This window comes from Cimex lectularius, unplaced genomic scaffold, assembly GCF_000648675.2.
Source record: "Cimex lectularius strain Harlan isolate CLEC.00 unplaced genomic scaffold, Clec_2.1 scaffold19, whole genome shotgun sequence".
NCBI classification, from domain to species: Eukaryota; Metazoa; Arthropoda; class Insecta; order Hemiptera; family Cimicidae; genus Cimex; species Cimex lectularius.
Window position 1 is genome coordinate 1,977,627 of NW_019392664.1, and position 22,657 is coordinate 2,000,283.

The 22,657-nt window shown below is 34.2% G+C and overlaps 3 protein-coding genes across 5 annotated transcripts in view; 2 read left to right on the forward strand and 1 right to left on the reverse strand.

Moving 5' to 3' along the window:
* Positions 1–1,586: 1,586 nt before the first annotated feature.
* Positions 1,587–10,060, forward strand: LOC106662317 (LIM and senescent cell antigen-like-containing domain protein 1). Of its 3 annotated transcripts, XM_014386340.2 has the most exons (9): positions 1,587–1,727; positions 5,992–6,034; positions 7,517–7,630; positions 8,092–8,204; positions 8,295–8,487; positions 8,549–8,690; positions 8,747–8,863; positions 9,209–9,350; positions 9,424–10,060. In XM_014386340.2, the coding sequence occupies exons 2-9, from the start codon at positions 6,027–6,029 to the stop codon at positions 9,621–9,623; spliced, it is 1,029 nt and encodes a 342-aa protein (XP_014241826.1). In that variant the 5' UTR covers positions 1,587–1,727; positions 5,992–6,026; the 3' UTR covers positions 9,624–10,060. The 3 variants fall into 3 exon arrangements, with proteins under 3 accessions (XP_014241826.1, XP_014241825.1, XP_014241827.1); XM_014386339.2 differs by lacking the exons at positions 1,587–1,727; positions 5,992–6,034 and adding an exon at positions 6,241–6,553; XM_014386341.2 differs by lacking the exons at positions 1,587–1,727; positions 5,992–6,034 and adding an exon at positions 6,662–6,763.
* A 2,057-nt stretch (positions 10,061–12,117) lies between these two features.
* On the forward strand, positions 12,118–14,868 carry LOC106662318 (diamine acetyltransferase 2). The gene is made up of 5 exons (XM_014386342.2): positions 12,118–12,345; positions 12,429–12,480; positions 12,539–12,604; positions 12,663–12,811; positions 14,301–14,868. The coding sequence occupies exons 1-5, from the start codon at positions 12,283–12,285 to the stop codon at positions 14,484–14,486; spliced, it is 516 nt and encodes a 171-aa protein (XP_014241828.1). The 5' UTR covers positions 12,118–12,282; the 3' UTR covers positions 14,487–14,868.
* A 213-nt stretch (positions 14,869–15,081) lies between these two features.
* The window catches only part of LOC106662138 (tudor domain-containing protein 1-like), a 182,837-nt gene continuing 175,261 nt past the window's right edge, over positions 15,082–22,657 (reverse strand). The window contains exons 19-29 of the mRNA XM_014385961.2: positions 22,264–22,619; positions 19,607–19,721; positions 19,366–19,498; positions 19,153–19,304; positions 18,576–18,713; positions 18,385–18,489; positions 18,023–18,325; positions 15,810–15,932; positions 15,657–15,747; positions 15,466–15,598; positions 15,082–15,399 (exon numbers count right to left, since the gene is read on the reverse strand). Of these exons, the coding sequence (XP_014241447.1) occupies positions 15,126–15,399; positions 15,466–15,598; positions 15,657–15,747; positions 15,810–15,932; positions 18,023–18,325; positions 18,385–18,489; positions 18,576–18,713; positions 19,153–19,304; positions 19,366–19,498; positions 19,607–19,721; positions 22,264–22,619 (1,923 nt within the window). The 3' untranslated portion in view covers positions 15,082–15,125. The remainder of the gene's footprint in view (positions 15,400–15,465; positions 15,599–15,656; positions 15,748–15,809; positions 15,933–18,022; positions 18,326–18,384; positions 18,490–18,575; positions 18,714–19,152; positions 19,305–19,365; positions 19,499–19,606; positions 19,722–22,263; positions 22,620–22,657) is intronic.

Genomic DNA, 22,657 nt, shown 5'->3' on the forward strand with positions numbered 1-22,657 from the left:
TAAACTAGAGTAAAACAATAATAAAGGCGTTTATATTTGAACATAGAAATACTTTTCTGTCAACACAATTTTAATTTTATATTTATTTTGTTTTTGTTTATAGATAGATTATTTGAAATTTTTTATTAACATTATACATAAAAGATTAGAAATCAGGCAAATTTGAAAAGAAGTAAAATGCTCAGTCCAACCCTGACATGGATATCTTATAGACATAAACATAGTAAAATGATAATATGTAATAGCAATAATAATAATAAAACATATAATAAAATCAACCAGTAGCAGGTGGGATTCCTTAGTCATTGTTCTGCAGTTGATCATGCTTGCCTGATTTTTCTGTGGAGTGAGAAAGCTAAGGTGCCAAAGAGAATGGAGTCATGAGTAGAACTTTTTAATAATAGAGCACACATGGTCATGCCATGTAAGCTTGAAGTTAAAAATAGCACCGAGATTTTTAACTTTAGGACAAAAATTAATAAGGGATGGGCAATCTATACTATTATTATTATTAATATTTTACACAACTATATTCGTTCATGAGATACCTTCCTTAGCCATTAAAATGCCCTCAAAAATTAATAATAATAATAAAGAAAGAATAATTAATTGAAAGAATTAACTTGAACCTTATTAAAAGCGTGTCCAACACATGCACAGAAGCTAACAGAGGACATTATACACCGAATTAATTGTTTAAAATAATGATCGTGTCGTGTAACTAAGAGAACATGAAAAATGAGTGGATCGAGGTCACAATAGCTCAAGTGGTAGAGCAGCGGCGTATCAAGCCGAAGATCGTGGGTTCGAATCCCGCTTGTGCCATTAACTTTTTTATCTCAACTAAAAACCTTAATTAATTGTTATATAATGAAAACTTTTGATTGTTATTTTTCAAAATCCCTTAGTTAAATTTTCCTTCAGTAAAAAACACAATAATTTCTAATAAATTTTAATGCAATTTATAATAAAAATGCTATGGAAAGTAAATACTACAAAATTGGCACTATCCCTATTCATTTTTGAGCAATTTGGATGGATTTGGGAGAAATCAACAACTAATGGAAGATCATTTGTGAACATGGAAAAGCGTAAAGGTTCAAGAACAGAGGCTAAATTAATTATTAATTAATTAAAACCAATTAATTCATTTTTATATATACATAGACATTGTACCTTTATTATATTTCTATATCTTTAAGATCATTTAGGAACATGGAAAAGAGTAAAGGTTCAAGAACAGAGGCTAAATTAATTATTAATTAATTAAAACTAATTCATTCATTTTTATATAAATAGACATTGTATCCTTTATTATATTTCTATATCTTTATATTAATGTGCCTTTTATTTCATAGGAAGAACATTATTTCAGTCAATAATTGACTGAAAACTATTTCTGTTTTAAAAAATGGCCCAGTTCGTGTAATCTAGTTTGGGATATCGAAGTGCCATCCTGGATTGTGTTTTTAAATTGTAGTTTTTAGACTTTTTAAAACAATGTTGGTTTATTCCGATTTATTATAATTTAAATTTTCGTGTTTAGAACATAAGGGCAATGAAATAGGGAGAGCTGTGGCAGAGTGGTGAATAAAGCCAGGCGATAACTCCTTTTATGGTTTCAAGGTGCTTGACGGGACTCCTCCCCAGTTGAAGTGAACACGTAAATAAATAGGCCAAGCCTTTAATTTCAGTTGTCTCATCTATAAAATGAAAATTTTTTTCTGGTAAGTGTCACACTTTTATAAATAAAGACGTCCAGATAAACTGATAACGTCATGGTAATAATTAAAAACCTTGCTGTTTAATAATATCTGTTCGAGGACGTCCCTTTTATTTCATTTCCCTATGAAGTCAATAAAATAATCAACAACGAAAAAACAATACAATTATTGACCTATTCATAAACATTACAAAAACGAATCTTTGTTAAATTGACTTAATTATTTTTGTGATGTTGTTAATTCACCTAATTGCTTGAATAAGATCCAACATTATTATTTATATTATATTTAAGTTAACATGCTAGCAACAAAAAGGTGCTGTAATTGTAGATATAGATGTATTTTTTCAGGATATGGTATATTGCGCCCATTAAGAGTTATTGTAGTTCTCTGCCTAAAGCACATCGGTGAGTCCTGTTTCATCAAGAAATTTGATTAAAAGGCCCGGTTTCAGTGGTTGAAGCTCTTCTATGGTCACATTATACGTCCCAAAACATTTCCTCCTGCGGGCTAATGCAACTCCGCAGTTTGTTAGTAGATGTGTTGGTGTCTCTGCCTCTTTGCAGAATCTGCATGTGCCATCTTGGATTGTTCCAATTTTCTTTAAGTGTCCATTTAATCTGCAGTGTCCTGTTAGGAATCCTGTTAGGATTCGCAGTCTGTTCCTGCTTCCTTTGACACATTCTGTGATTTCTTTCCTACCAAAATTGGTTAGAAGATTCTTGGATTGTCTATGTCCAATGAGTGAATTCCATTGTTCCTTCATTTTCTTTTTCTCCTTCTGTCTGAGATATTCGTTAATAGTATGGATTCCTATGCCACAGAAGGGTAAAGATGTAAAATGCTAGCTTTATTTGTCATGAAAAGTGACCTGTACTAGTTACTACAACATGCCAGTAGATTTGTAAGCGTTTCACTGATGTGTTGATCTGTTAAATATGACTATAATGACAAAAAAATCAAGGTATAGATTATTGATTAATAAGCTCAAATATGCATATTGTGTACATGTATTACAATTCTTGTAGTCACCGGCAATTTCAGCTGTTGTAATTTATAATAAATTACCTGCGGGCCTCGAGAATCACCCACCCTGGGTGTTGGCAGTCCGGAGCCAACCTACAATCTTATCCGCCCAGCTACCAAAGTTGGGAACCAGGGGGGGCATGCTGTCAACATCTAGGTCAGCATCCAACGCATGGAGTTCCAAACCCATTCTTAAATATTCACTTCTATTTACATACCATTCAGTATCCCTCCATCACGAGCTATAGCCTGTGTTGATAAAGCAAAACAAGTAACTAAAAGAAAATAACTCACGAAAATACAGAGACTTGCATGCATCTGCGGGAGCAATGAGAACATGCCCTACAATTAGATTGGAAAAAGTACTGGGATTAATCCCCCTACACCACATGGTAATAAGGACAGCGCAGAAAACCATCATTAATTTTACCAAAGAGAAATCTCCAACAGGAATAAAACTAAAATGGAGAGACAGCAACAAACTATGGAAAGACCATCCGATACTCAGGGCTACGTGAGACGACATGTACAGGATGTTTGAATTTAATCAAAACTTCCAAATAAATCTAGGTACCAAAAAAAATGGGAACGAGAGGGAAACACCTCCTTTAAGAATGGCACCATCCTTTGGTACACAGATGGATCTAGAACACAAGGTACAGGGGCAGTAGTATTTGGACCTGGATCCAGTATCTTTCAAGCTGAGAATTATGCAATCGTAAGATGTACCCAACTCAACCTAAAGTAAGTAAAGGGTACAAAAACAAGAATATAGCTATCATGTGAGATAGCCAAGCAGCCATCAAAGCACTAAGCTCAAATATTAGTTCAAGGATGATGCTGAACTACAAAACCAAATTAAACATATTAGGTACGCAGAACAAAGTCAGCCTCTGCTGGGTACCAGGACACATGGGAGTAGAATGTACCGAGAAAGTAGACACCCTTGCAAGGCAGGGAACTGCTTCATCACTGACAGGACACGAACCCTTCTATGGCATAGGAGCCCACAATATTAATGAGTATCTCAGACATATGGACAAAAAGAAAATGAGGGAACTATGGAATTCACCCATTGGACACGGACAATCCAAGAATCTTCTAACCAATTTTGGAAGAAATGAAATTACAGAATGTGTCAGGGAAGCAGAAATAAACTGCGAATCCTAATAGGATTCTTAATAGGACACTGCAAGTTAAATGGACACTTAAATAAGATTGGAATAATCCAAGACGGCACATGCAGATTCTGCAAAGAGGCAGAAGAGATACCAACACATCTACTAACAAACTGCGGAGCTACACTAGCCCGCAGGTGGAAATGTTTTGGGATGATAATGTGATCTTAGAAGAGCTTCAACCACTGAAACTTGGCCTACTAATCAAGTTTCTTGAGAAATAGGACTCACCGATGTGCTTTAGGCAGAGCACGGGGGATAAAATAGATCTTAAAGGGCGCAGTACTATACCCTGAAATTACATCTACATCTATGTCTACATCCCTCCATCACCCTTTACACATATTATACAACTCAGCTGAGTGAGGGTAGATGGGGTACTCAATATATCGCCATTGACACCATATATTCATTCTAATAGTACATACAAAGTAGAGATCGTCAACGTTCAGTAATCATCTTATTGATCGGGAGACACTGTGATTGATGTTCACTGTGATCGAGAAAAGTGTAACGCTTATCACTGAACCCTAAGGGACTTCATTCTCTTGAACAAAGTCCCTGTGGAGCACGAATCCCGTTCAGACATAGAACCTTCCAGCTGCCGAGGTTTGGCTCTGGGTGCAGTCAACAGGAAGGTCATTTCATCACCCAACACAATCAGTTCCTAAATCCAAACCCATCCACACTCACTCACTCTTAAATACATTCTTAAGTATTTACACACCATTTACTAGTTAGGGTAGTGGAGTGTCTTGATATTCCTCCATCACCCTTTACACATACCAAACCTAACGAACAACCTAATTGAGGGTCAATGGGGTATTCAATATTCCACCATCAACCCTCTGACCACACATGTTCACTCTAATAAGTACATTCACGCTAATAAATACATTCACTTTCTGCACATGCTAGGTATACAAAAACGATCATTGATATACAATATAAAACAACCCTGTTTCCTCTCAAAATTGGAACAGGGGACCCAGATACTTGATGCCGTACTCAAGCACAATTTTTATATTGGGTAGCATTCTTACACGCTCTTTATAAGGAGACAAGGAATTGCACCCTTCAGTTAGGTGAGACATGGCAGACACATATATGGGCTTTAGCTCAAAAGTAATTGACCGTGTGTCAACCTTGCATGGCCTATTCTTAATCGGATGACCCTTCTTCTGAGTACGCTCCTCCCAGGCCATCTATCGACAGCACTCTTGATATGCAGAGCTTTTCTGCTGTTCTGGCCTTTAAATGTATATGTCTTTTATTGGTATAGTATGATTCTTTGTTGGAATGTTCATTTTACAAGGTAAACTTTACAACTATCTTAACTATTTAAACTTTTAACTATTTTAAACAAAACACAAAACAGGCACAACAGACACGTGTAAAATTGGAACAGGAAACAGTCACAACGCATTCACACTTAAAAGGAAGGACTCGTGTCTTGAACGAGAAAAATGACTGGTTCAAACTTTGGTTAATGAACTCTGTTGAACCGAAGGTTTTCACAACAGATTTTGTTCAACTTTAATTGATCAACTACAGTTGAACTACAACAGTTGAATCATGAAAACGATTTAGCTTCTTCCAAAGTATTTTTTTAAAATTTTGTTTTCGATCTTGAGGCCAGTAAAAATTAAATTTAAACATGTTTAAAATTAAACATGTTCATAATAATTTTCATTTTACATATTTAAAGGCTTTATATTCAATTACCTTTGCAGGTGCTTCTAGTCAGTAAATATATTTTTTTTCAATGTTTATTCTTCTCTTCTTTCTTCTTGGTTGTTAGCTTGTTTTAAGATCTGTTTATATATTTTCTCAGGAACTTACAACCATTTCAAAATATTCTTTTATTATATCAATATCGATTTTGGCACCACTCTCCCCTCTTCAGTCTGGTTTCAATTTTAGAACCGCATCTAATTTTTGTTTTTAAAATTTTGTTTATTTTTTAAATAATTTATGTTATTCAGCTAAGACAAAGAAGCATAGTATTATGTTGTGTCCTTGTAGTTTTATATTTTTTAAATCAATCTTATTTTTATTTACAGATTTGATTGTATACACTTAATACACAGAAGTACAAATGCCTGGGTAAGTGAAAATTTATATTTATTTTAATCTACTTTCATGTTTCTTTTTTAATGTACTTCTTAATCTGGAAAAAAATCGTTGAGTATTACTAGGGTAAACAAACGTTTCATAATGTCAACTATAAGATAAAATTGTTCCCCTCCAATAAAATTTGTAAAAAATGAGATTACATTCAGACTTTGGATGACTTTTCTCCGGTGACTTCTTAGTCTGAAGTATCATTTGAACTCGTATGGTGTTACACCGAAAATTTTTGCTTCAAAAGTGCGACAATTTCTTTGTTTAAAGCTTATTTTACATTGTTTCGCTTTTTATTGCGATGTCGGCTATTAATCCGAATCTCTCTCCGCATGCAGTTAAGGTCCTTTCTTTAGACCATTCAGACCTTTATATGAGGCGGATGAAAGAGGATGGTCCAAAGAACACAACAAAGTTTCATGGTGATTATGGGTATCTTGATGACAGTCCTGGAAAGAGGGTTGGTGAGGAAATAAGCAAACCATCCCCACCCAGGTGTCGGTAATGTTATTTTTATTTGAATAATAATAGCAATGCTTCTATTGTCTCATAAAACCTTCTCTCTATATTTTAGTTTGCTTTAAAATACAATAAACTGTACACAAAAGAAAATAGCGTAATTTGTTACATTTATAATTACTATCCTGGTCTAAATGCTGCATGTATTCTTAATGGGCATATTCATCAGTCACTGAATTGACCAACAAAAAAGTAATTAATTATATTTTCTTCTTCAAGTTTGACTTTCATTTTTCTTGTGATTTGTTATATTTTCAGGTAAAAAAATAAAATATATCTTTTTGCCTGTCAGTTCAATAATTTTTGTTCTTTGCTCTGTTATAATTAAAATAAATAAATAAAATAAAATAAAAATGAAAATATTTAAGTTCAGGATTTCCCTAATATAATTTGGTTCTAGTACAACAATAGAAATTAGAGCCTATAATATCGAATATCGAAAAAAAGTAGAGTAGAATTTGTCAGATCACCATTTAATTTCAGCACTCAGCAACATCTTTTTTAGTGAGTCTCATCAAAAAGGGTAAAGAAATCAAAGGTTGTTGACATAATGTTGATTCATTACAAATTTAAATTGAACGGGTAATTTGTGCCAAAATAGTATATTTTATGGTTGGATTTTTAATGATTTGTGTAACATTTGATCTTGTAAACAATTACAAGTGCAAAATATTACCATAAAGAGTGTGAAAATTTTTCTAAAATTGCTAGCTGTATAAAGCCACTATTACAGGAACACTGTAAAAAAGAGAGAGGTGAAGTTTTTTGCATTATAAATCTCCATTATGCCAATATTTAAACACACCATATTCTTCAAAGTGTACTTTATTTAGTATAATTTGAAATACTTTATTATTTTCATTTTTTAGGTAATAAATCAATGGTACAGCATATATGAGTATATTGTACTTTTTTCTTGATAACATCTATTTTTCTTTTTTTCAGAGTCAATAATATGTCGTTGAGTAATATGTCCTGCTCCCGTTGTGGGGAAGGATTCGAGCCAAACGAGAAAATAGTCAATTCCTCTGGAGACTTGTGGCACACCCAATGCTTTGTGTAAGTCCATTTTGAATAGGAATCGTCAGAAGTCCAATATTTGAAAAACGATGTTTTACTCAGAAACCAGTTTTGCAGTGAATTCATTATCGCTCATCATCGGACTATTAAAGTTGTCTGATAACATAATTATCACCTATTATTAGATAACTTGTATGATCTGATGATGAGTAAAGTAATTCCTGACATGCAGGAAAGATCAAACCACTTAACAGTACATTTTTCATTCTATTATCAATTAAAAAGCCCTGGACTATGCCGGGATTTGAACTCAGGACTTCTGATGTGGCAAATATGAGTTAGATAATTTCTGATGATGAGCGATAACAGCTTGAAATCCAGATCAATGCAAAATCAGTTTATTTGCAGAACCATCGTTTTAAACTATTGAATTGTTCACTCACCCATTATAAACATTTTTTTTTTTATCAGAAGTCCAAACTAAAACAATTATTTTTCAGCTGTGCCCAGTGCTTTAGGCCATTTCCAGATGGTACGTTTTATGAATTTGAAGGGCGTAAATACTGTGAACACGATTTCCACGTTCTCTTTGCACCATGTTGTGGACAGTGTGGTATGCTAACATTTGATTATTTGGAGATTATGAGATGCGGTCTCATTTTATATATATTCAACGCAACAAATAATTGAATATTTATTTAAGGGGAATTTGTGATTGGGCGAGTTATAAAGGCAATGAATGCAAATTGGCATCCTAGCTGTTTTCGGTGTGAAAACTGCAACAAAGAGCTGGCTGAGCTTGGTTTTGTGCGTCACCAGGGGCAAGCTCTCTGCCACGAGTGCCGAGCTTATGCCAAAGCCTCTGGAAACAATAAGCACACCTGCTATAAATGCCAGTAAGGCGCATTAAACTCCTGTAAATTTTCAAATTACTTTATAATTGTATTTATTTTTTAGTGGCCTCATCGATGACAAGCCTCTTAGATTTAGAGGAGAAGTGTATCACCCGTATCACTTCAATTGTACTCTATGCGGTATTGAATTGAACTCGGATGCAAGGGAACTTAAAAGCCGCCCTGGATACACTGCAAACGATATGGTAGTTTTACTACTTTGAAAAAAGTCAAAATGATAAAATTATTTTTTTTTTTCCAGAATGAGCTGTATTGTTTGAGATGTCATGACAAAATGGGTGTTCCCATCTGTGGTGCTTGTAGAAGACCGATAGAAGAGCGGGTGGTTACAGCTTTAGGCAAACATTGGCATGTTGAGGTAAAAAGCCTAATATTTAAAAAATAAAGTTAACTCACTAATTTTCGTGGTCCGCTTGACCAATTAATATCTTTCAGTTATTTAAGGATTTTAGTTGAGATAAGAAAGTCAGTGTCACGAGTGGGATTTGAACCCACGACCTTTGGCTAGATACGCCGATACTCTACCACTTGAGCTATTGTGACTTCTAGTCGTGAAGTCACGATAGCTCAAGTGGTAGAGTAGTGGTGTATTTAGCCGAAGGTCGTGTGTTTGAATCCCACTCGTGACATTGACGTTTTATCTCAACTAAAATCCTTAAATAATAAAGTTAATGTTTTAAGCATTGATTTTTTTTGTTTTAAGCATTTTGTCTGTGTGAAATGTGAAAAACCATTCTTGGGCCATCGCCATTATGAGAAGAAGGGAATGGCTTATTGTGAAACACATTACCATCAATTGTTTGGTAATCTCTGTTTTGCCTGCAATCAAGTCATCAGTGGTGACGGTAATTATTATTTTTTAATTTTTTTAAAAATTTAATTTTTGATGCGGTTTAATTTTTAAATGTTCATTTTCAGTTTTTATGGCGATGAACAAAGCATGGTGTGTCCACCACTTTGCATGTTCGATCTGCGATCAGAAGATGAACCAGAAGACAAAATTCTACGAGCTTGACCTGAAGCCAGTTTGTAAAAAGTGTCACGACAAGCTCCCGCACGAACTGAAGAGAAGGCTCCGGAAGGCTCTGGAATACGCGCCAAAAACAGCAGTTGCCTAGCAGACAGTATGCGACCTGATTGCTGAAAAATGCCAGTCACTTCGCAAAGGATCATCAAACTAATATAATTAAAACTAATTAATTAACTTTTAAAAATTAATATTTAAATATCTCAAGATCTGTCGTTTGTTATATTTTAACTTTATAACAAGACCACTGGTGTTAATTTCTCTTGTCAAAGAGGTGCTGTTTATCAGTTGAACATTATTACATGAATTACTAACAAGAAGGTACAATTTGTTATGAAAAAAAAAAAGTGAGGTGGTTTAAACGGGTATTATTACATTGTCTGATGGACATGATATAAATTCATTATAAAATAGTATTAATATTGAGAGAAAAAATTTCCAAAATGGACTGAAATTTATAGTCAATAGAATGTTTATAGCAAGTGTTTAAACCAAATTATTATTGTACTATTCAAATCAGTAGAAATTTTTAAAAAAATTGTTTCAATTCATCCAAACAAAACAAAATGACAAAACGAAATAGTTATTTTATTGATGTTAGTGATGCTGGTGCTAGCAAGCTTTCAATCGGGTGCTTTGCAATTGATAGTAATGTGCCTTTTGTTAAAAATGATCTTGTTATTAAATATATTTTGAATTATTAATCTTGTAATTTTTATATCTAGTGCAAAAATGTCTATAATGCCAGGGCTACAATAATAGTAGTAAAATTATAAAAATAAGGAGAAAAAAATAATCTGAGTAATGTATTTAGATGAATAATATGTGTAGAATAATTCGTGCTTCCAAAATAGTTTACTGGAGAAATTATTTATACTGGCTAATCTAATTAATTAAATATAAAAATATAATTAATATAAAATATGATTGTAGTTATTTTTCCTGTTAAAAAAAACTTGGACTGAAACGCTTCAAGGGGTAGGAAAACTCACGGTCAAAGGAGACTTTTCAGAGCCGAAAATCAAAATTAAAAAATCTTTCAGCAGAGCTTTTCTCAATTATTCTTTATAAGATCTTGGTTGAGATAAAAAAGTCAGTGTAACGAGCAGGATTGTAGTTGAGATGGAGAGTTGGTGTCCAAGAGGATCGAAGTCACGATAGCCGAAGGTCGTGGGTTCGAATCCCACTTGTGACACTGACTTTTTTATCTCAACCAAGGCCTTAAAAGGACAATTAATTGATTGAAAGAAGTAACTTGATCAATTGACCATGAAAACATAAATGGATTAAAGAATCTGTAAAATTTGTTAATAAAGAAATATGAAAAGAGGTAGAAACTCAAAATTTTTTCTAGACAGGCCACAGCCCACTCGATATACAACAATCTGTACAATTATTTTTTTAAAATAAGGATTATTCTTGTTGGGTCAGGATAAGCTAATCTCCCAACAGGAGGCTATAGAAGAAAGCTGGCTGAGACAAAAAGAGGAAGGAACTTTTTTTAATAAACTGTTTTAAAAGCCTATTATTTGGTTCGTTGGCTAATGTATAACAACGAGGCCAAAAAAAAAAAAAAAAAAAAAAAAAAAAAAAAAAAAAAAAAAAAAAAAAAAAAANGCCTATTATTTTAGTTTATCTGGGTCAGGTCCTGATTTTTCTTATTTTAAAATTGAATTATTTGATTTTGTGACACTGTTGTTTATCTGTATTTGTGAATGACACAATTTGCTCGGTCTGAAGGAGGTTTGTGCAAAAAATCGTTATAAATCTTACAGAGAAGCAGAACCCCTGATACATACTACTTTGGAGGAAAATGTGTCTGGCTGCAACAACCAGGAGGAATTAAAACTGTTGAAACTTGTCATCTCCGGTATTGATGCAAATCAGGGGTTGAAAGGCAATGACTGCTGGGGACAGGAGTGACGCCCCAGGCCAGGGCTCCTTATCGCAGGAGCGACGGGGTAGGTACTGACGGCCTTCAGATGTTCCCGAGACATTGGCTAATAGAGAAGGGCTCCTAAAAAATTCTCTTAATGTTGAATAGATAACTTTCATAAAAGTGTGGTCTTTTGGCTCAATTGGTTTAGAATAATATTTAATTTTTATTTGTATATCAGAACGTTTTTTTTAGATTCTAATTGAATTCTGGCGTTGGTTAATTATGAGCAAGCTTATGGAGTCATTCTAAAGATTTTGGGACAGGGTGTATAATATGTATTCTTTTAAATACATTTTTTGATATTGGATTTATCTTTCATTTTATTTCACTTTTTTCCCCTAAGATATTTTTGGGCTTTATTTCAATTTGGGGGCAGGTAGATCCACACAAACCGTCCCTTTCTGGCCGTATCGGTCTGGTCACAAACTGTAAAAAATAATCGCATGTAATTAATTTAGAATCAACTTGTGTATTGAAAGGTACAGAACATTCTTGTAAAGGCTTCTACAATCTCACTTGAATGAAAATAACAAATTTAAGTATAAAAATAATCATTTTTGTTTTAAACTAAAAACTATTCAGTCATTTCATTACCTATCTTAAGTTTTAACTAAACTCAACGGATTAAATTAAAGTGACGCACACCCATATGGTTATAATCTTATCTAAAGCTGAGTAGGGAGACAAAAATAGGGCCTGTGCTTGTAGCAGTTATATAAATGCAATTTTGAAAACTAAGTGAATAATAAGCTCAATATTTAAAATAAAAGATAATTTCATAAAATATTCATTTTATTAATCATAAAGAACTATGGATGCTGTGATAAGATTCGCAAGAAGAGAAGATTGTTTCCAAATTAGGAAGCTCATTCAGGTACACCACCTAATTTACACCTTTCTTGTCTAATGCTTATAATATATAATGTATCATTTATTTAAAATTTATTGTTTTTAAAGGAGTTGGCCAATTTTGAAAATATGCCTGAAGGACCTGTAATTGATGCTAAAAGTAGGGTCAAATTCAGCTTTATAAAGCATACACTGAATGTTAAACGAGTTTGTTATAGAGTTGGAACATGACGGCTTTGACAAGGACAAAAAACCATACAAGTGCCTTATTGCCGAAGAAAAAGGTTGAGAAAATCAAACTAATTTACTGAATTGTGAACTAATCAAGCGTATTTAATTCAGCATTGCCTGGAATTATAATCGGTTATGCCATTTTCAATATTGGCTATTCAGTCAGAAAAGGAAAATACGTTTATCTTGAGGATATTATGGTAACGGAGAAGTACCGAGGAGCAGGGATAGGTGCAAAATTGCTATCGAAAGTCTGTCAGGTAAGGATTTAAAATAAATTATAAAAATGCGAGATCTCTTGTGGTCTGCCTCTCCATGATGGGTTGGTGTGTCAGATCGATATTCCATGGGGGTCTGGACCTACAATCTTGCTAATAAATACATTCATTCCAATAAATAACAAAGTAATTGTTCTGATAATGAGGTTGGAGCCAAGAGCTGCCAGTCCTACTTTAATATTTCTATGAAGGTTTATGAAAAGCACCTCCTCCTTTTTGCTTTATATGTGGAGTTGTAATCACATTGTAAACATATTGGTTAATGGTGTATGAGTGGTGAACACAAATTGAAATGGCACTGGGTAAGTCTGCCTGACGAGGTTTTTGAACTTGCTAAAATGGTTTTTGCCATTTTTAGTAAGGAGCCAGGGGACCACGGTGGTCGAGTGGTTAGGGCGTCGGAATTGTCTTTGCTAAGGCTGAGGTTCTAGGTTGACTCCTTGTCCATGACACTCAATGGTGGTTTGATGTTAAGCCCTCCTGTATGACAGGAATTACTTTCTAAAGAAACCTTAGGGCCATGAGGAACGCCTTGATGATGAAGCTGAAACATATTTGAACAACATCAAAAACCCATGCTGGTGTTTTTTTTTAAGTATGTTGGGTTCAAATGCAGGGCTGCTGGATTTAAACCCTGAACCTTTACCTTACAGTGCTGAGCGCCATGTAAACGCCTAAACCGCCACCGACGCCCTTATGGACATGCTTGTACAGCCTCCTTGTATGAATTATGGATTGAGAATTTTTTATGTTAATTTTTGAAGAGGATAGAATTGATTAGTTAAATTTGATTTAGAAACGAACACTCTAAAAAAGTGGGTCTTGTGGTTGGGCGAATGTGTCTGAGGTGTATAGGAAAACAAAGGTAAGACTTGGTAGACAACCCTGTGTCAAGCCAATATTCGTGATGAAAAACCAAGCCAACTATTTTTGTTCTGTAAGTAAATAAATGATTTTTTTACTTCTACTATTTTTGATAGAAAGCTGACTTCAAATTTATATTCCTAAAGAACTGATTAAAGGCACTTGCAGCATATTGTACATTACATTCGACGACTTCGGAACTCATTGTTAATGTTATACATTTAGACGACAGAATTGACCACTTGGAGGTCCGAAGTCGTTGAATGAAATGTACAATATGCTGCAAGTGCCTTTAATCAGTTCTCTAGGAATATAAATTTGAAGTCAGCTTTCTATCAAAAATAGTAGAAGTAAAAAAATGACGATAGTTTGTACAAATCATGTTTTCTTTCATCATTGACTTCAAATTGACATAAATGTATAAATAAAGTCCCAGATACATTGAAAATTTCGAAACGCATCTTACAAAAGGATAGGCAAAATAAACTAATTAAGCATGATACAGGCTTGTAGCCTAGTCAATTAAAATATGCGACCAGACATTAAACGTATCTCCCTGATCATAAATTGAAAGAAATTCAATTAAAATGTAAATAATTTTTTCCAGGAAGCAGTAATCCAAAACTGCGCAGCAGTGTATTTCGTTGTCCTGGACTGGAATCCAGCGGTTGAGTTCTATGCACATTTTCAAGCTCGGGATATTACCAAAAGAGACAATTGCCATTACTACGTAATACAGAAAGATAAAATGATCGAAAATGCAAATAAATATTGTCAGGAAACATATTTGTAGATAAGAAGTTATAACATACACTATATTTCACCAAATACACTATATTTCCAATTGTAAAAATAGTTTTAACTTTATTGACTTATACTATACATTGTAAAGATTTGTAAGAGGTACGTTGAGGTACGCGAAGTGATGAACATTTATTATGGTCAAATTTGATCATAATAGTCTGTTGATTTATAGACCAGGTGATAATCACATAATCAATCTACATATGTAAATTAAATTAAAAAAAAATTCTATCTCTTCTATCTCAATATGCATGTACATATGTATTTAATAATAGCATTTTTAACACATTAGTGCATATATATTGAAAATAGAAGTTTATAGTAATCAAATATAAAATAAAACATGGTTTTGAACATCATATAAATTGTTTTCATTATTGCTTTGTCATGGAACTAAAACAATTACAATATACTCTTTTTGTAAATTACAAAAAAAAAAAAAAAAAAAAAAAAAAAAAAACAATAAAATGTGTGTAACTAACATACATATTTATATAATATATGATAATACTTACATCCTTGATACAAATAACAATTAACAATATTTTTCTACAGCCTTACATTACTAACGTAAAAACAAAAACTTACAAAAAGTATTTTATTTAAATACAAATTTGATCTTTTATAACTAACCGTCAATAATTACTTTGTAGTAATTATCGTCAATTAATTTTTGGTAAATTAATCGTTTTGAGTCAGAATCGTATATGTCGACACTAAGAATGGAAGAAGTCCTGTCTTTTATCACTACCCTCGATTCTGCTGATGTTAGGCATTCGTACAACTTCTCCATAAGTTCATTTGGATTGCAAGAGACATCTGGGTTGACCGTTAAATTATGTAATGCAAGCGGAATACTGAGGACTTTCACTTTGAACCAATCCTTCTTTAACTCGTACGCTCTGGGGAGAATAAAATTGATTAAAATATGCAATATGCAATTAAAATAATAAATGTAATAAACTTACTCGTCTGCGTTAATTTCTTCGACATTGCCATAATCTACATACTGTACAAGGAGTCTACAATTTGACAATTCTTTTACCACAATGGCCCTGTACCAATGTCTGTCTCCAGAAAACAATGTACAGCAGGCTTTATCTAGAAAGAAAAACAGTTTGGGCTTTGTTTTAATCTGTAAGAAAAACAAAGTACTTACATAAATAAGGTGGTTTCAATTTAGACAACTTTGGACCCTCGGTTTCCATTTGGATCAGTAAGTCATTATATTCATCTTGCAGTTGTTTAACCTAGAACAATTTTTTCATTTTGAATTTTTTTTTTAAAAATTAACTAACGGTTATAGCTGAACCTCTTTGATGTCACTGTCCACAATCACAGATATTTGTGTCGGTGAGAGCACTGCAGTAGGTTCAATTTTAAATGATTTAACATTTTCTGGCACTTGAAAGGACTGGTAATCTGCTAGGTTTAACTACAAATATAAATAAAACCAAATTCATAAATTAAACTGCAAAAAGTATGTGTTTTTAAATATACAGGAATCACTTTTAATATTTTTTTACAGGATATAAGTTGGTATAATAATTAATGGAATATTATATATAAAATATTATAATTAGTCTCATGGGCTCCTAAAAACTTGGCTGCCGAGAAAATGATGCTTTTTGTTTCTATCTTGAATTGTATAGAAACATATACAGGGTGTCCCAGTTCCTTCTGACGAAACTCAGGGAATTGATTCTACTCTTTGTTTGGAGCAAGAAATGGTCAGGAGAAAATTTTTGGAAAGTTCTCTATTTTGAAGATATTCGTCAATTTAGGTTTTTTCAACTTTTCACTACCTTACCACATAAAAACGCTTACAACTTCCAAAATGTTGAGACGAACAAATCCAATTACACCATTTGAAAGAATGCTAAATTTGCTGTAAGATACTTCTATTTGCAATAATCCGAATGATATAAAATGTTAGCCAATATCAGTTGGAACATGTCAAAATTACAAAATTTAAAATTTTTGTCATGATTGCACGTTCTACTGAGGTTACAAAAAAATACCTATAACTTGTCAAATTTTACAAAAACTTCTTCATCAAATATGCTTTACGTTGATATATCCAGGTTTTTAAATAACATTCTAGTAGAGTTGAAAAATGACAATTGAATGTTTGATAACGTGAGCTAGGAAAATGGTAAATTTGAAGGGGGGGGGTAGAAATAAATCAATTAGAACTCGCTTAGTAAAATAAAAATGACACATCTGTAATCTCACAAAAACCATACCAGAAAGCTTCATACAATAAAATGCAATGGTTCTTCGTAGCAAGCACCTAACAACAAAGGAGGAACTTTTGAGAGGAAATGCTCAAAGTGTTTTCCCTCTTCTCGAATGCATAACTGACTTTCTTAATTTCTACCCCCCCCCTTCAAATTTACCTTAGCTCACGTTTTCGAACATTCAATTGTTATTTTTCATTTCAACTCTACTAGAACGTTATTTAAAAACCTGGATATATCAACGTAAAGCATATTAGATGAAGTTTTTGTGAAATTTTACAAGTAGGTATTTTTTTGTAACATCAGTATAACGTGCAATCATGACCAAAATTTTAAATTTTGACATGTTCCAACTGATATTGGCTAACATTTTATGTCATTCAGATTATTGCAAAGAAGTATCTTACAGCAAATTTAGCGTTCTTTCAAATGGTGTAATTGGATTTGTTGTAGTCTCAACATTTTGGAAGTTGTAAGCATTTTTATGTGGTAAGGTAGTGAAAAGTTGAAAGAACCTAAATTGACGTATATCTTCAAAATGAGAACTTTCCGAAAATTTTCTCCTGAGCATTTTTTGCTTCTGAGTAGAATTGATTCCCTGAGTTTCGTCAGTAGGAACTGGGACACCCTGTATATTCAGGTATGAAGCAGGAACATCGGTGGTCACCACAGTTAAGGTTTGGAAAAAAAACGGATTCCAGAATCAAAGCAGACCAAGACGATAGGCAAATCAAACAATCTCTCTAAAACTCTACTAATCAGAGTTTGTTAACAACATGATTAAATAAACAGAAGATGGATAAAACTATAATTAAATTTGTTTAAGATAATCATTAAGAAATGACCACAATATATGTTAAAATTACAATTAATTAAGGTTTTTAGTTGAGATGAAAAAAAGTTAATGGCACGAGCGGGATTCGAACACACGATCTTCAGCTTGATACGCCGTTGCTCTACCACTTGAGCTATCGTGACCTCAATCCACTCGGACACCAACTTCCCATCTCAACCCCACCTTTTGAATTTTCCCTCCTTTTTGCTATTTTTCAAATGTTGTGTAATCGGATTGGATTCTCCGGCCACAAATGAAATGGCCACAGAGAGCTTTAGTGAAATATACTTCATTTAAATTCATTAAATTCCTGCTCGTGCCATTAACTTTTTTTCATCTCAACTAAAAACCTTAATTAATTGTAATGTATTAATTGGTCAAGCGGACCACGAAATTAGTGAATATAAGCTAAAATCTTCAAACTTTACTGCATAACGAAAAGACGATTACCATATTTTCGACGGAATTATTAGCAATTGTAGTCCAATGGATAATTTCGTACTCAGATTCTGCTGTATTTTCCTCATTGTTAACTGGGTTGTTGGAGTTAACGGATAGAATTTTGTTATTTTCATTCAGTGCAAATGTTGCGCTGTCTTTCGAATGGATACTGACTGGTCTAGGTGATTCAATAGAGCTGCTGGCTGTCAGAAATTCTTCCTCTTCTTCAACAGTATCAATGTATCTGGCACAACGCATAGATACTATTTCATCAAGCGCGTTTTTACCATTTGGCAAAATAATTTTATCTACCTAAAAAATAAATCGATACGTAAAATTGGTATAAAAATATTTCTACCAATATGTCTTACCCCATAACAACCATCATTTAACTCAATTACTTTTATCCTGCAGAACTTTTCAACGACCAGGGAGTGTATTTTTTCAATTTGCACTTCGTCCCAATTACCGCGAATCTAAATTAATAAAATTTAAATTTGTACAAGCAATGAAATGAAAGTTAATTTTTTTCAAATAAGTTTGACTAAAATTTAACACTTACTGGCTTTAATTTATGAAATTTACATAATGTAGCTAGTGTAGGTACATCTTTATACATTGGTTTTCTCAATTGATTTACATCCACATACTCCTCATTTCCAAAATCAATAAATTTGACAAGAATAGTTTTATTTTCAACCTATACATTAGTATATTAACATAATGATTTAATATATAACATAACCTAAACACTCAGTATTAATTAAGAGAGGTGGTTAGTGACCGTTAATCGATAATTATTTAGAAATCGTGAGTTGCGGTCTGGTGTGATGTAGGTTTCGAAAAACATTTTCTTTATTGTGCCAACGTTTCGATCTTTATTGAGATCATCTTCAGAGCTCAAAGTGTTTGCCTTCTGTGTAATTGTGCCATTCTTACATGTCGTGTTGGGCACTCTCAATGACACAGTTACGCAGAAGACAAACACTTTGAGCCCTGAAGATGATCTCAATAAAGGTCGAAACGTTGGTACAATAAAGAAAATGTTTTTCTGAAACCTACATCACACCAGACCGCATCTCACGATTTCTAAATAAGTATTAATTAAATTTAAACAAATAATTGCATATATAACTTACTTTCATAATCTCACCCCGGTACCACTTTTTGTCAAGGTAGAATAAAGCACAACACATTTGTCCTACTTGCCATTTATGATCTGACCCTTTCAGTGTTGAGTTGTTGTACTCTTCAAAGAGTTTTTCAGTGATGTCTTGCAATTTACTGGTGTCTAAATAATAAGAATATATTTTCAATTCTGTATAATAAAGCTACTGGAATTAAGTATTTACTTCTCATGAAGTCCTGTATGTAGATTCCATCTTCTGAAACATACGTTGGGAGACCCACAAATTCAAGTTGCTCAAACTTTTCAGGAGGCAGCCAACTCGGTAAGTGACTGAATTGTGATTCATTTTGCAACAACTAAATAGTAAATGATTATTAAAAAAAATAATGTCATAAAAAGAAGTTTGTGGTAAATAAAATTATACAGTGGGCAAAGGCAATCACAATATTTTTAAAACACAGTACCTTGGACGACAATTTCATGGTTTCTATCTGTGCCAGAACTTCAGCTTCCATAATTTTATTGGCGGTTATTTGAGCCTCGGTTCGGATTATTTTCCCATCAGAATTCCATTTTGTGCTGGAGAAAAAGAAAACTGAATGAAATTTTAGAAAGTGAAGAAATCACATCGTCAGTGAATGTATGAACACGATAGCTGAGAGTAGAGACTCATCTTTAGAGATAATAAAGATATACATCTCTTAAATTTCAAGTTTCTTACAGTTTTTATGTAGTAATCAGAATCATGGAACAATATGATTTATGAATATTGGAAAATAGATTGTGAATTGCAAGTCGATAGCAAGCAAACTGTAACAGTTAGTTCACAACAGTTTTGTTTTCTCATGCCATGTTGGAGCCCCATCCTGAATCCAGTGATCAGTGGGTAGAACATGGGCTCATAAAGAGGGCTTGAAACATAAATTAATTTTGAATGCTATGACAATAGTGTATAATGATGTGTCGATGACCTGGTGGTTCACCTTTTGAGAAATAGAAAACTCCAGCTTTTACTACGATTGTAGTGTTAAATCTACGCACATCTATCAACAACATTCAAGCTCAAATGGATACTTTTGTCTTGAAATCTGCTGCAATCCTGTGTTTCAGCATAAGTGGTTTTAGCCAAAATACCACCAAGAGCTGTCAAAACCGCTTATTTTCTTTCTGGGCGTCCTAACTGCACATCCAATGCTTTAGAGGAGTCTATAAAATATAACTGACTGAATGATGGAGCTTCACCCACATGTGACAACGAATCTGATATGAATCGGTGAATCTGATCTTGAATGATCAGAAATGGTGAATGATGGAGTGAGTGCGGTGTTCAATCCTTTTTTTAAAAAAGATAGTTTCTACTCACAGTAAGTTTACACTTACTTGAATGATCATGTTTTATGCTAATCCTTTGTTAGTAGTGAAAAGTATGCTCATCGCCCCAGCCTGGCATTAAAGTCTCCTCCCAGAATGAAATTTTTCTCTCTGTATTTAGTAATAAGATATTCGAGCTTGGCGACGTCTTGATCAATATCTCTTCTCCTATCACAGTACACTGACACAACGATCATTTCATCTTTCCATCGCACCACACAACAGGCCATGTCACATCACACTCCGGTAGAGAGACGGCTTTAATATGTTTGCTTAATACATAGACTGCCGCTCTTGGTCGTGTCGGATATCTTGATTTGACTACCTACAAGCCCCATGGTGCCGCCATTTTGTGCTAACTTTGCACTCGTCATCGTTTGCATGGCGTGAGGCACGAACACCTCTCTATAATTAGTGGCACACTTTGCATTCGCCACGGCTCTGATTTGTGCATCGCAATACTGCGAGCCCGCACGATGGTTGTTACGTCTTCCCACCCAGTGACAGTTGGCACATTTTACCATAGTGCTGTTGCAGCTCCTATCATGCTGTCCAGTTTTGTTTGTTCCTTTTTTGGGCACACTGCAGACATGTGCCCGTATGCCTGGCAACTGTAGCACCTTGTTACTCCTTGACTGCGCAAGTCTGGTAATCGAGATTGTCCCGGCCTCGGTTGAGAGCCGCTTTCCAAGTCAACCTCAACCAGCCATGACACGAACTGTGAGTCTTTCCTACTAGCTCCTCCATAGCGTAGTGTGAAGAGGGGCCGAATAGCTTCTTTCGTCCAATTTGAGTTGTTCACTGCTAGTTGCACTGATAACTCCGGCTTGTCCTCAGGTACACGAAGTAGAAGGAGTCGCGGATTTCTTTTTCCTACCGTGTGAGCCTTGAGGCCAACCTGATCAAAATTAAGATTAACGAGGATGGCGCGGCAGTCAGCGGTCGTCGCAGCTCTTATTGCAACGCCGCCTCTAGCCAACACCCTCATGTCATCGATTCTGACCTTTGCCTCCCTTGGGTTGATGGCCTGCTTGGTACGCTTCAGTACCTCCGCTAACACATTACAACCAAAAAATGTTATGATGGAATAGTCCCAATAACTATCAAAAGAGACAATGAGTTATTTATTAAGAGGAAATACTTATAAACTGCAGAGAGGGTCATCAAGCTAGGTGACCATAAAATTTGGGATCACATCAGATGGTCAGTCATTTAGTGGGCTGCATAATGGTAGCTTCAAGGAAACCAAGGAAATAGCCTGGTGTCCATGTATTAGGAAGACAGGAGTATTGACCGACTTGTTTTGAGGACCGATATGAAAGGGAGGATTGGAAAAGCAAATCACTCAGTTGAGTCGGTACACAAAAGAGAAAACTTGAGTTGAGGTAGGGCACGAAGAAGTAAGTCTAAGGCAGAGATGAATCAAACAGTTGAGTGAAGGAATTCCCAAGGCAAGAAGAGTTGTGACCAAGGAGAGGGGAGACCCCATTAAAGGCAAAAAAGATTGAGTAGAGCTGACTGACAAGCAGAGATAATTATTGAGACATTTTGCAATAAATATGTATGAATCTTATCTCTCTGGTATTTGTATTTTTTTCTTTTAACCTCTAAAGTATTACAAAAGCGAGTTGTCTTTAACCCAACCAATAAATAAATAAGGTACACATAACCAAGTTGCTTATACAAAGAAAAACTCTTGTCAAGTAGACATAAAAGAGAAATAGTTGCACTAATTAAAAAAAATACTAACAACTCATCAGCTTTTGCATATCCTTGCATTCGAATGTAATGGTTGAAGCTTCTCCATTGATCTCTTTGCGGTTCGAGAGGCCCGGCTGGTATATTCAACTTTGCGTAAAGTTCGACAGGCAGGGATTTATTTTTTATATCTGCCATCTTTGTAATATACAGAAATCCCTGATTGGCATTTACAAACTCTTCAAATTCTGTAATTGAGATACCAGACCACCTAGTCGAGCTTGCAGGAATCAAGCCGCCCAGATGACATTTAAGTGCTCCATCTCTGACATTCATAAACTTTTCTTTAAGAGGCCTTAAATTAGACATTTCGATGAGTTCCATGGCCCCAGTCTCAGGAAATATTATCTAAAATATCACATTTATTATAAATTTTGGTAAAAGAC

Bases quoted from the DNA above. Each gene is read 5' to 3' on its own strand.
- LOC106662318 (XM_014386342.2), top strand. From the start codon at position 12,283: ATGGATGCTGTGATAAGATTCGCAAGAAGAGAAGATTGTTTCCAAATT. The intron at 12,481-12,538 runs GTAGGGTCAAAT...AGTTTGTTATAG, and splicing joins ACCTGTAATTGATGCTAAAA to AGTTGGAACATGACGGCTTT. The intron at 12,605-12,662 runs GTTGAGAAAATC...TATTTAATTCAG, and splicing joins CCTTATTGCCGAAGAAAAAG to CATTGCCTGGAATTATAATC.
- LOC106662317 (XM_014386339.2), top strand. From the start codon at position 6,354: ATGTCGGCTATTAATCCGAATCTCTCTCCGCATGCAGTTAAGGTCCTT. The intron at 7,631-8,091 runs GTAAGTCCATTT...ATTATTTTTCAG, and splicing joins TGGCACACCCAATGCTTTGT to CTGTGCCCAGTGCTTTAGGC. The intron at 9,351-9,423 runs GTAATTATTATT...GTTCATTTTCAG, and splicing joins TCAAGTCATCAGTGGTGACG to TTTTTATGGCGATGAACAAA.